A 12,197-nucleotide genomic window follows, 5' to 3' on the forward strand; every position below is an offset into this window, starting at 1 on the left:
GATTTCATTTGTATTATATACTATTTATACTATTTCTAAGTCGATTTTATAGTATTTTTTTATGGTGACAAAATATTATAGTAAGTCAAAACACTATCTATAATGGATGAGAAAAATATTATTATGGTTGACGAGAGATATTTTGGATATTATTTCTAATGAGAGACCAATCAAAAAAATAAAAATAGGTGATATTTTTTGAAAAATAAAAAATAAAAAAAGACTTTCTCGAGAAAATCGTTTAAAAAAATCTTCTAGAAGGAATTTGACACGACCAATCGATGCTTTGACCGTTGCTTTGTTAACCTTTCACAGATACTTTTATTCTGTAGTTCGTCCTTTAATCATTCCATTTGTTTGCTACTGTCAAATGACTGACTGATGATTTCAGCTGCAAGCTTTGGCCCCAAATCCAATCTTCCTCTTGGAGACGTCATACACCACGTTGTACGTTCTCTGCTGCACGTTGGCAATGATGGCCAGGTCGTCGGCGTTGTCGTTTCCAGCGAAGGCCAGGCAAGCCTGCGACACGTTCGCCACGTAAAGAATCCCGGTGAAGTCAACGCTAAGCGTAGCCCCGCCGCTGAACACGAGCGCCACAGTCGGCACCGACACCGTCGTGTACCCCGTGAAGTCGTAGCACGTGTCCAGTATCGACAACGCCGGCGCGGGCGGGTACTGTGTCATCTTCTGCTTGAACGCCGACCGCAGGATGGCGTACGCCGACGGTGGCAGCCGCGTGATCACCGTGCCGGAGTCCATCAGCGTCCCAGCGGTCGAGAACACCATCCTCGAGATGGGCAGCTGTTTGCCGCCCACCTCGATGGCTATCAACCTCACGAAGTAGAACGATGGCATTTCCGGCACCGTCAGCATGGGCGTGTACTTGGTGCTCGACCGCGAGCCACGGCCGATGGTTAGATAGCCAGTCGAGCTCGACGTCGAGGGCAGGCAGTAGGAGAACACCGCGCCGTACTTCCGCGACGCCTGCGACACCAACGACACGCTTCCACGGCCGAGGCCGAGGAGCCCGGCGGCCCTGCCGAACAGCCCGCTGTTGGTGTCGCCGCAGCCGAACTTGAAGCCGGGCAGCACGTCGGACGGCGACAACGAGAGAGTGTCGCGGCCAAAGGTGCCCTGCGTCTGCGACTGGTCGCCGTACTGGACGTCGTAGCGGCAGGTGGACGCGTTGGAGCAGCTGTGCGAGTCGAGCCGGCCGCAGTCGGCGGAGTTGCAGGCCAGAGTGGCGTACGTGGAGGACTGGGCCGGGTCGAACACCGGCTCCTGCTGCGCGTAGCAGTCGTTGCATGGCTTGCACTGGATCCACGTCACATCGCTGCCGGTGTCGAAGACGACGGAGAAGTCCATGAGGGGGGTGCCGAAGCCGACCGTGACCACGTAGTTGCCGGTGCCGAGGGAGCCACCGGTGCGGGCGGGGATCCTTGCGGCCGACGAGCTGCGCAGCTTGTCGACCTGAGCAGCAGCAGAGGCCCGGACATGAAGCGAGTCGACTCGGGCTTGGTCGGCGTCGAGAAGTCGGGCATGGGGCACCTTCCGACCGTCGTCAAACGACGAGCACGGACCGTGCCGATGGACTACCTTCAACTTGGACGGATCAGAAGCTGCGGAATTGGAAATTACGGTAAGATTCATTTAGCATCAGGGGATTGGAATCATTCATAAACAATGGTTGATATTAGAATGAAGGATATACTAAGTTCATGGTGGAAACAATCTGTTGGTGGACTGGGAGATGAATTTTCCTGGCTTGTTCTCTGTGACTCAACTTTGAATCATTATCAATCCAAACTACAATGATTTGAGCTCTATCGAAACTATTATATGATGGATAAGACACCGCTACTGTCCTTGATTGGTCACCAATCGCTTTCCTCTGTTGACCTACCTCTTTAAACAAGCATGGTGTGCAGGAAGGCATCCTAAAGCTGCACAGGCCATCTTGACTTCTGCATAGCTTTTCGGTGGTATACCATGCTATATATGTATATATATATATATATAACACTCGAAATTCTATATATATGGAAAGAAATTTGTCTCAACCTTCTGGGGAAGAGCACGCAGACTTGGGTAGCAAATCATGGATGCTGAACACATGCATATTTGGAGGTTTTCCATACGCTGACGAACGAGAAAGAGCAAGGAAGAGGAGGAGGAGGAGGTGGTGGAGGCAACGGCGGCAGGAAGAGCAAGCAAGAGAAGCCATTACGCTTGCAGAACTCGGTGATCTGAACTTGGAACGAGTGAAGGGAGTAGCTCTAAATAGCTGTGCCTCTGCGCGTTCAAGTTTCAATGGGTGGTACATCGCTTTCTCCAACTTGTCTTCCTCCTGTGGCCACTCGAGTCCTTCTCTGTGGCGATTAGGTCATGCGTCATTGCGCAACAAATTACGGGTTGGGTCAAGGAAAAGACCCCCGTGATTCTTTATGAGATTCAATCCACTCACGAGCAGAAAAGGAGGTGTGATCACAAGCTGGAAGGCACTACGAATTAAGCCCGTATAATTGACTCCTGACTTGTTGTCCGACACTCTCGAGTCCCGTGGGAAGACCATCCAAGAAGAGTCCTCAGCTTTGAATTGGAATCTTCTTTCTAACTTAGGCCGTGAAGCAATGGCGACCAACTTTTGAGCTATTCCATAGACTTACAACTTTATGGCTATTTGTTTAGTATTGGATTAATGAACTGAACTCTATCGTTCCTCGCCCAAAAGAACCATTGGCTAATGTTACTTGATATGAAGGATCCAAAGCAACCACCAAAAAAAGAATGTCGAAAGAAGAACCACAAAGCATTCGAGAACAATCATGATCTCAAGGTGGCCTATCGCTTTCTTCTTCCTTCCTTCCTGCTATTTCTTCTGATATAATCATGTGGAAAGACATAATCTAATCCATCTCAAGGCAGTGTGGCTCCCTGCGACAGGCTCTCTTACGTTCATGCGTTTGTGGATGACATGAGTCTACGGAGACATGATGTTGCAGAAGTTGCATAATCCACCGCACCTCTCCGACATTTCCCATGGCAAGCCCCGTTCAGTTTGTCATGTCCTTGCTAAGCTTTTGGAATGTTGCAGAAAACGAGCCATGGGGTTCGTGCAATGCTTCTCAAATGGGAACAGTGGTGAGAAATCTGCGGTGGCTCAGTCACTGTCGGTCGATAGACCATGAGACATGGTCGAAGGACTTGTAATTCTTCCTGCATGTGTTTCATTTCTCCTCGGGTTAAGCCAAGCACTCGAAAAACCATCTCCACTGCATATGCTAGATTAAGCATCTTATGTGGAGATCAGGATACCTGCAGTTTAAGGAGTGCTAATATCACAGACTATACAAATCACCCAGCTTGTGTTCTATACAATGTCTTTCTTCTCCGATGAGTGGTCAGACTTCCACTTCAAGTGTTGGAAGATGTAGCCAGGGCACTTGCAAATAACAAGTCGGGTGGTTCTTGATGTGCCTGGTTGGAGATGGCATTCTCGAGGGTTGTTGAAGGATGCAATTTGCATTTCGACTTGGAACAGTGAAGATAATGTGCTTCCTCTGGTTCAGTGGTGCCAGTGCCTCAGCCACTAGCTTTGTTGCTTGCTCATGCCATGATAAGTGGGAGGAGTAGAAAATTAGAACCATTCAACAAAGGGGATGATTCTTGCAACACCACATTTGAAGCATGGTCATCATGCATCAACCTGCGTAGTAGGTGGTGTTCTAAGATTTGCACCCAAAAAAGAAGGGTTTGACCAATGTGCATTGGCTGTTCTTACAACCTCTGTTCAGAAGCAGAAAGTGTTGTGCTAGCCATTATTATGAAAGATTATGGATGGTAGCATCAGCCCTTTTTTTGTCAGTTACAGAGATGACTGAATCAGTAATGCCCATTTCATATTAGCTTTGAGCATGAAACTAAAATTAGCTTGAGGATTCAATATTATGTGCCCCAGAGGCATCTTGTAAAAAAGAGGGAACATTAAAATGACATAACTTTACAAGGTTGCATATTCATAGAAATAATTTGAACAAATATGCAATAGACAAAAAAAAATTAGCAAAATATTCTTACTTGTTTTTTGTTCATGGATAACTTGAACAAGGCAGCAGTTCTGATCAATTTAGTCCCAGAAAAAGAGAAATAGTTGCTTTGTGTACCTAATAGCCTTTAGTCCACAAACAAAAAGCTATATGAATATGCAAAATACTCCAGTTTATAACTAGTTTCTGACATCCCAGTTTGGTCCAATTTTTCTGCTTTTGTTCCCTCTGCAATAAGCAACAGGTCCATCTTAACAGGTGCAACATCTGGTGCTTGCTAGCAGAACACTGCAGAGGGAAGTACCACATATTTGAATTACTTGTGGAATTGTCTCAGTTTGACACAGATATTGCCTAGAATTAAGGTCGATGAACCATCTGAAAGGTAAGCAATTGCTTATGGTAAAGGACATCTATTTGATTGCTCATGTTAAAATACATCGATTTACAACATCTGACCATGATCTTACCAGGATCAGCACATGAAAAATGACCACTGAAAAAGGAGAAAAAAAAGATCTCCCTGATTGTCCACTTGAGGAAGTCGGATACAGAACAAAATTCATATCAACCCTGAGAAAGGGTAGAAATATAAGGACAGCTTGCAAATAGTAGTCTGTGATATGCTGGACTATTATTTTTTAAAACCGATCATCTAAAAATATGTAAGTTCCGTTCAATTTCCTACAAAAAGTTAAGTTCAAACCATCAATGTGGATCCTTGCTTGCCTCTCATAGTACAAGCCTGCCAAGAAGCGGATTATCCTTTCAAGGGGCCCATGGCTTTTACGATAGTATTTATTGATATTTAGTTCCTAAAATGCCTGATAGAAGTCCCCATTCAGTACATGAGGTTGCATTAATTGGATCAATAGTCACGTAGCGGCCAATCCGGCAGCAGGTGCTATTCATTAAGTATTGTAACCTGTCAAGCCTCTGAACTTAATCTTAATTGCCATCGGTTTTGGTTTTACTATTCCACTAGGAGCAGCTGGCTCAAAGTTGACTATGTCTGGTTGCTGCTTAAGAGAATCCACTTGGTTGATCTTTCTGTATGGTTTTTTCCTTTTGTATGTTATAGGAGGAGATAGGAGACATTTTTCAGCTCCTGAATGTGTCACATTTGTTGCATCATCTTTACTCCCATCCTCCAAATGATCAGTAGGTTTTGTCAAAATGTCATGTTTGTCAGTACAGTTATCTGCAGTCCTTAAGCCTGCTTCGCAAATAGCGTTCAGCCTCTTTTCTCGGTGTTTTTCAAATGTAAGTGGGAAAGTTTCTATCTTCGGATCTGCAGAACTTTCATAAATCGATCTATTTTTCTGGGTGTTTGTATTGTTCAAGATCTTTTTGTCATTGCGGTACTCCCCGATCAGGTCAGCTTCACGAGGAAAATTTCTTAAATTCTGGTTAGCTATTAAGGGAAAGTGTTCTTTGAATTTCCCTACAGCATCTTGCCTCACATCTGTAATTATCTTCAGCTTTCTTGGGAATATCTCAGAATCCATGAATGTTTCAGCACCTGCGTATAGAAGTTCTTTATTTTGCACCGCCTCTTGATTTCCATAAGCAATTCCATCTCTGTCTAACTGATGTAAAATTGGCAACTTCTCAGTAAAATTGAGCCCATCCCTCTTAAAAACAAATTGTGGACCTGAGGCTCTAGGTGCATGAACACCCCAAATGTTTGCAGAGATTTGTTCTGATTCTGTTCTTGGCTTTTTTGGATTAAGAGAATCATACTTGGGCTTTATTTTCAGAACACCTTTAGCTTTAGGCAGCTGCTTGGTTGGTTCTCCTGGTTTATCGGGCAATGGTTGGAGGGTCTGATTTTGCACTAAGCCTGAAACAGATGGCTTTAACTTCAGAACTCCCATTGGTTTCCTTTTAGTGTTGCAGAGTAGACCATTTAATGGAAATGATGGGTCACAATTTTCATTTAGATACTTGGCCTTCTTTGAGAATGGTAATGTTTTTTCATTTCTTTCAACCATCTTTAAGGTATCTTCATCTGGAAACGCATTCAAATCGACCACGAAAACAGGTTTGTGCCCCTTGCTACTGTTCCAAGTAAGAATCCTTTCTTCAACACTGATATTGGATCGGCATCTACCCCATATCTTTTTCATCTCCACGAATGTCTGAGCCATATTCTTGTGATATGATCTTAACGTGTGATAGTACTCACTTCTCTGTAAGAACTGTAGGCCTTCTCTCAAATGAGTAACTTGTGGAGAATAAAGTCCTCCCATCAATCCATTATAAAACTTCTTGAGCGGGCTTCCAAAGAACATATTATCACCTGTAAGCAATTCATGTATTGTAAGCCAAAATGTTTCTTGGTCCATATCCGGAAGAAAAGCTACCAGAGAGAACCTTTCATCTTCGGTTAAGTGGTAATTCCAAGTTTCCAAAGAGAGTATTCCGTTCAAATCAGGAAGATCATAAAGCTCATATGGGATACTGCACATCTGACCTCCAATCATAAAATATTCACAACCCACCTCAGCAGCTTCATGTTCATCATGATCGTCACCGAAAATCCTATCTGAAAACAATTTCTCCTCATGCACAAAGCTTTGTTGCAAATGATGACTGTTTCCAGGCCCTTGTGGCCTTATTTTTATGATGCCCATTGTATGAGGGGCAAATTAGAGTATGAAAATGCCTGAAAAGCAGCCAACTCAAAGTTCAAAATAACTTCAATTTATGATAATGCAAAGCAAATTATGATTGGATGTTCTAGTAATTTATACAAGCATTTGAAATTGTAGTGCATGAATGTATATAATGAGATAAATTCATAGAACAATGTCTGATCAATTGAAGTGATAACCTTTTGCTTCTAAATCCCAAACAAGCAAAAAAAAAAGGGGGGGCCTTCTCGAACAGCTGACGGAATGCAAATTGCATTGGGAAGTTTGCAATGCTGCAAGCTTCTCTGTTCTTAAAACAGAAAGAAAGACATGCTACAATTTGGCAACACGAGGTCATCGAAGACATAGATACTTTGGATTACCAAAAACTCATGAGACAATTTCCACAAATCTAGCAGCATTTTTCTCTGAGAATTCCAAGAATATGTGACTATCAACTACAGGGATGCGTAAAAACAAGAAAGATTTGATATAAACAGGTTAATCTATGTATAAACAAGAAAGCATAGGCGAAGGTTTCAAGCTCGATTGAAAGAACAAAAATTAACAGACTGGAAAGATTTCTGCAACATTTTAAGCCGAGACTTTGGAATAACCGAAGCAAAGAACACGACCTGATCACGTACAGAAGAACTGCCGAAGCTCAAGCAATCAACATATATAAGCAAGCTAGCTTAGGAAAACATCATCTTGGCATCTCGAAGCCAAAACAAAGCACGAAATTGTAGGGAGACGAGAGCCAGGAGAAGGGGGAAAACCCATATTTTTCCTCCCCCAAACTCGGCCACCAACCTTTCCATCTTGATCGATCAAACTATCCGAAAACCAAATCCAACCTAGGTTTCGAGCCAAGATCAAAGAGCACCAAGAAACTCCTCAAAAAGACGATTTTTTTCAGCAAAGCAATCGCCTTTGCAAGAAAGAAATTGATACACAGATGGGGTCGGATCGGGTGACTCTAACCTTGGAAGAGCGATTGATGGCGAGCGAGGGTTTGGAGAAGGGGCCGAAGAAAGAAATCATGCACGGAGGCCTCCATTGCCCCCAAATCTTTCTCCCTCTCCTTCTCTTTCTTTCTTTGTCTGTGTACAGAAATAAAAGTTCCCAGAAACAGAATAATAATACAACTGTACACACAACATATGCTCCCTTCTCCTCCTAACAATCACTGTCCTCACCACCACCGAGTCACAAGTTTGGCACTTTCAATTCCCCCTAATTGTCTTACGGCCAACTCTTTTCACAGGTCACCAAATAGTTGTTTATGTACAACAATTGGTATTAGACATGGCAGTAGCAAAACCAGTCATTTCTTGTTATCTTTTCTTCTAATCTTCCCATTCAGGGAATGAAATGGAACTGCTCCATCATTATGATCACATGTAGCTGCAGAGAATTATCTAGTTGTTCTTCTTTGTCAGAACTGATGTACTGGATGGTTATTTCAGATCATCTCCTATTAATGAGAGCTGGAAATGAGTTCACCTTCACTGTTTGTGGAACAGGCTTCCAGCACATACTGCATGGCCATGAGCTTGCATTGTAGCAGTCGTACAAGTTCCTGTTGGAACATCGGTCGACTCTTTCCTTGTCCATGCAATCTGCCATCTTGAGACCAACAGAGGCAGGCAAATCAACCCGGAGGCCAGGAGAAACCACCAGAATCTATGGCAATCAGAAATCTCTGCAGCGGAAGGTGAAAGGGATTGCGTGAAGCTGGTCAGCTCTCCACGTCCTATGACTAATTGTTTCTGATCGATATCACTTCCCTCTTGTGGGAAAAGGAATCAAATGAGTAGTAAATCTCTACTCGAACAGTGCAAATCAATGATTTGGAGGAAGCTGCATTCACGTTGCGGTCATAACAAGTTCACTGCTTGCAGATGCCATTCTCTTGGAGAACAAACAAAAAAGCAAGAAGCAGAGGTACACACCTCATCTGAAGGAAGAGGCTCCAAACATGATTTCTCTCTTCTTTCTTCTTTTCCATCCCTCTGCTACTAAGAATGAGGATCTTGTTGGATTGATACATCCTGTGAATTCACAGAGTACAACGAATTGCAATTTGTTTGCATTGACTGGTGAACAAACTATAATTATTCTTGGTTTGATAGCTGGACCTATTCTGGCAGATTAAACCATTACAAACTCTCATACATCAGGTAGCAGACTCCATGTTTCTTCTGCATAGAAACTGGTTCTCAATTACTTCTTCCATTAATAGTTTATATTTAAAAATTATCCAAAACTTATACCTTTTTTTTTTGTTCTTTTATTTCACAATTTTTTTTGGGGTCACCATCTTTCAGCCCAGATGGAAGAAACAACAGAGAGATGAAGCCCACTGTATGTAGCAGAGACTTCTGCATCAGCACCAACAATCAACATGAGACAATTTACTTATATATTCTCATTGTTTCTTATGCTATATAGATCATGGGAACCCTACAAACATGGTAGTGTCATCTGTGCCAACAAAGACCCTCATCTCCAACTCAACATGAACCATACAACCTGGATGATCAAAATTCTATTCATGGAAACAGTCCTTTTATTTACAAATATATGATTGCATACACTAACCATATATGGTTTTCATTCACATAAGCATCACATTTTGTGGCCTCACTTATTGCTGCATTAAATGGAGAAGAGCTAATTGAAAACTAAAGACCAACCCTTCATATCTGCTTCCTTGATATCCAGAGTGTATGTTCTACACCTGTCTTTTTTATGCATTATCTCTAAACATGTAATGTCATCATCAGAGAAGAACTACTCTGTGCCAATTGGCCTCTGTCCTTGAATTGAAGAGACTTAGTAAGCTATGGGTCAGTTATGTTCTTAAATGTAGGATCTTGTAGTATGATCTTCATTCTCATGACAAACTAGTTACTGTGTTTGCATGTTATTCCTTTATGAGTGCAGAAGATGTTTAGGATGAACAATGGACAATAAATTGGTATACCAAATGGCCTGATCTCAATTTAATTTGTGGACAAAGAGAGTTCCCCACATCTCATTTATTTATAGCCAGGGGAACAATAATTTTGGTAGATGAAGAGTAGGTCCTCAGTCCCCAAGGACTGCAATCTGAGGCTTGCAGAGGGTGAATTTGGTGGTTCATGTCAGTTCAAGGCAGAAGAATGGTTGGCACCAACATCATTGAATGAGACACATGAATCCAATTCAAGACTGAATGCCTTGACAAAGATTGAAGGAAAATTCAGAAGCACTAATCTCTTGGAAGACATCACAGCATTTATGTCTGTGAGAATACTTCTTTCTATCAAACTTGTTGTGACAATGAAAAATGTGCAATTCCTCATCTGAAACCATAATTCATTTTCACTCAGTAAACACAACCATCCATCCACATTTGCAGATGAAAAGAAGAAACAAAACACTTGAACTTTGTTTTCAGCAAGACTTTTACTGGATCTCTTTTGAGATTTGGTTAGAATATGTGCCTAAGAAATGAAAGAGAGCAAGGCATGTGCAAGATGTTGGAATTGTTCAGTGACTGTTCACATCAATGCTGACTTAGCATGTGTAGGTTAAATGCTTAAATTCAATTTGTCACACAGAATCCAATGCTGCATCAACTTGTTGTCAATTACTTTTAAGTGCAGACATCTTATTAAACAGCATGTTTGTTTTCTGGTCACATGAAATGCTTTGAGTTCATCTCTAGTGAGTAATGGAGATTGCCAGCAAAGCTAAAGCTCAAGAAAAGCTGGTTATTGCCCAACACTTGTATTGGCTATTGTAACTTTCAATTCCATAGGACTGTTACATCTAAATAATGGAGAAGAAGACATGGAAGGGTTTGATATTTATGCTTGTTTGACCACAATAGCAATGTCATTTTTTGGTGGTCCTCACCCTTCCCTCTTGACACCAGTTTTAGCCCCCAGCCACAATAACACTGACCAAAAAAGAGAATATTAATGTGTAGATATCATTTGTTTTATAATATTTAATTAATATGCTATTTCATCTTATGATATATTATACTTTATGTATCTTCTCAATATAAGTTCAAGGTTTCAAAGTCAACCAAAAATATATATATCTTTGAAAATCATGACCAAATTTCTGAGGGGAGTTGGGAATGAAACTGATACTTCTGAAGGTAATTAGATTCAGCAAAGTAAGTGGAATGAGAATGAGTATGATTTCAATTGGAAACATCAACAATGGATATCAAACAATTCCTGTTCTCATCCACCACTTGAATCATTTGGTGGTAGATAACTCCATGGCTGGTTTGGCAGGAGGACCCACCCACCATTGCCAAGCCTTCATGTGCTGTAGGCTGTAGTGATTATTGAGAGGGTACAGTGGGTTTCCCATTATGCAAGAATATGACAGAAGAATTTGTCCTCAATACTGGGACACAAAACACAACACAACAAGGCAGTGCATCCCCCACCCACATGCACCCACTGCTAAATCCCAACACCTTTCCACAACCATGGCAGCCAAGAAGCAATTTTTTTTGCTTCAACTTGAAACCTGTGAGATACAGAAAGCCTTTTTTAGGAAAAGGAAAATGGAGAGAAAGAAAGAAAGAAAGAAAGAAAGAAAGAGATTGAGAGCTTTCAACTTTTGACCATCAGGGAGTGTTCATACTCAATGCAACACTTGATAGGTCATGCATAGATGGTGAGCTCTGCAGTTGTAATTTTCTCGAGCACGAGCAGTGGCAGTGTCAGCTAAATTTGGAGAGTCTGCATGGAGTTGGTGATCTTATTCTTAAGATGACAACTCAAGCTCCATTGTCACCCAAACACAATTAGTAGTCAAGCAGAAGAAGATGACTTCATGTCTCATGCTGGAGGTCAATAATTTAGTGAACTTGGTTTGTAAGATCCAAGTCTTGCAAGAATTAGATGCAAGTCCTGATCAATCTTGTCCAAAGTTCATGTAAATTAGATAATTACTGATGGATCATCAAAGAAATTAATCCTCAAAAATTCCCCTTAAGCAATAGCTTCCTTTCTTTCATTTTCAGGTTGTGGATGACACATTAGTAAAGAAATTAAGATACTCTGATAATAATAATAATAATAATAATTTCTAGTCAAGAAATTAATCTAACTTTAGACTTTCTCGACATGAAATTAAAGAAAAGAAAAGGAGAGAAAGCAATAGCTTCCTTTCTTTCATTTTCAGGTTGTGGGCAACCAAAGGTAGGGTTCCTTCTTGCTTGCTACTTTATATAGGAAAAGGGCAGGACAAAGAGAAATAAACAAAAAGTACTCATCATTAGATATATATATCTCTTATTTGCAAATAACTAAATGGGATGACTTGGTCTTACCCATGCCACATTTACTATATTTGTGCCACTGATGTTGTTGAATGATTCAACCATGAAAAAGTTTGATGCATGACATCCCAATTTTGACTTGTATTAGAACCCCTATCGTCTAGTGTTGACTTGCTTTACTTATTCACAAACGAGACTTAAAACAAAGTGTTGTCA

The 12,197-nt window shown here is 41.5% G+C and overlaps 2 protein-coding genes across 4 annotated transcripts; both read right to left on the bottom strand.

Annotated features, from left to right (window-relative positions):
- Window positions 1-208: 208 nt before the first annotated feature.
- LOC103976973 (aspartyl protease family protein At5g10770) lies at window positions 209-2,259 on the bottom strand. Its single transcript, XM_009392348.3, has 2 exons — window positions 2,065-2,259; window positions 209-1,622 (listed from the first exon to the last, which is right to left on the bottom strand). The coding sequence occupies exons 1-2, from the start codon at window positions 2,225-2,227 to the stop codon at window positions 388-390; spliced, it is 1,398 nt and encodes a 465-aa protein (XP_009390623.2). The 5' UTR covers window positions 2,228-2,259; the 3' UTR covers window positions 209-387.
- A 1,659-nt stretch (window positions 2,260-3,918) lies between these two features.
- LOC103976972 (uncharacterized) lies at window positions 3,919-8,272 on the bottom strand. Of its 3 annotated transcripts, none has more exons than XM_009392346.3 (2): window positions 7,670-8,272; window positions 3,919-6,717 (listed from the first exon to the last, which is right to left on the bottom strand). In XM_009392346.3, the coding sequence occupies exon 2, from the start codon at window positions 6,683-6,685 to the stop codon at window positions 4,961-4,963; it is 1,725 nt and encodes a 574-aa protein (XP_009390621.2). In that variant the 5' UTR covers window positions 6,686-6,717; window positions 7,670-8,272; the 3' UTR covers window positions 3,919-4,960. The 3 variants fall into 3 exon arrangements, with proteins under 3 accessions (XP_009390621.2, XP_018678346.2, XP_009390622.2); XM_018822801.2 differs by lacking the exon at window positions 7,670-8,272 and adding an exon at window positions 7,321-7,626; XM_009392347.3 differs by lacking the exon at window positions 7,670-8,272 and having other exon boundaries at window positions 3,919-6,351; window positions 6,426-6,563.
- Window positions 8,273-12,197: the final 3,925 nt, after the last annotated feature.

Source organism: Musa acuminata, chromosome BXJ1-3 (assembly GCF_036884655.1).
Source record: "Musa acuminata AAA Group cultivar baxijiao chromosome BXJ1-3, Cavendish_Baxijiao_AAA, whole genome shotgun sequence".
Classification (NCBI taxonomy): domain Eukaryota; kingdom Viridiplantae; phylum Streptophyta; class Magnoliopsida; order Zingiberales; family Musaceae; genus Musa; species Musa acuminata.

Coding starts and splice junctions, on each gene's coding strand:
- LOC103976973 (XM_009392348.3), bottom strand. CDS start 2,227: ATGGCTTCTCTTGCTTGCTCTTCCTGCCGCCGTTGCCTCCACCACCTC. Junction 1,623..2,064: donor TGCGTGCTCTTCCCCAGAAG/GTTGAGACAAAT, acceptor CCAATTCCGCAG/CTTCTGATCCGTCCAAGTTG.
- LOC103976972 (XM_009392346.3), bottom strand. CDS start 6,685: ATGGGCATCATAAAAATAAGGCCACAAGGGCCTGGAAACAGTCATCAT.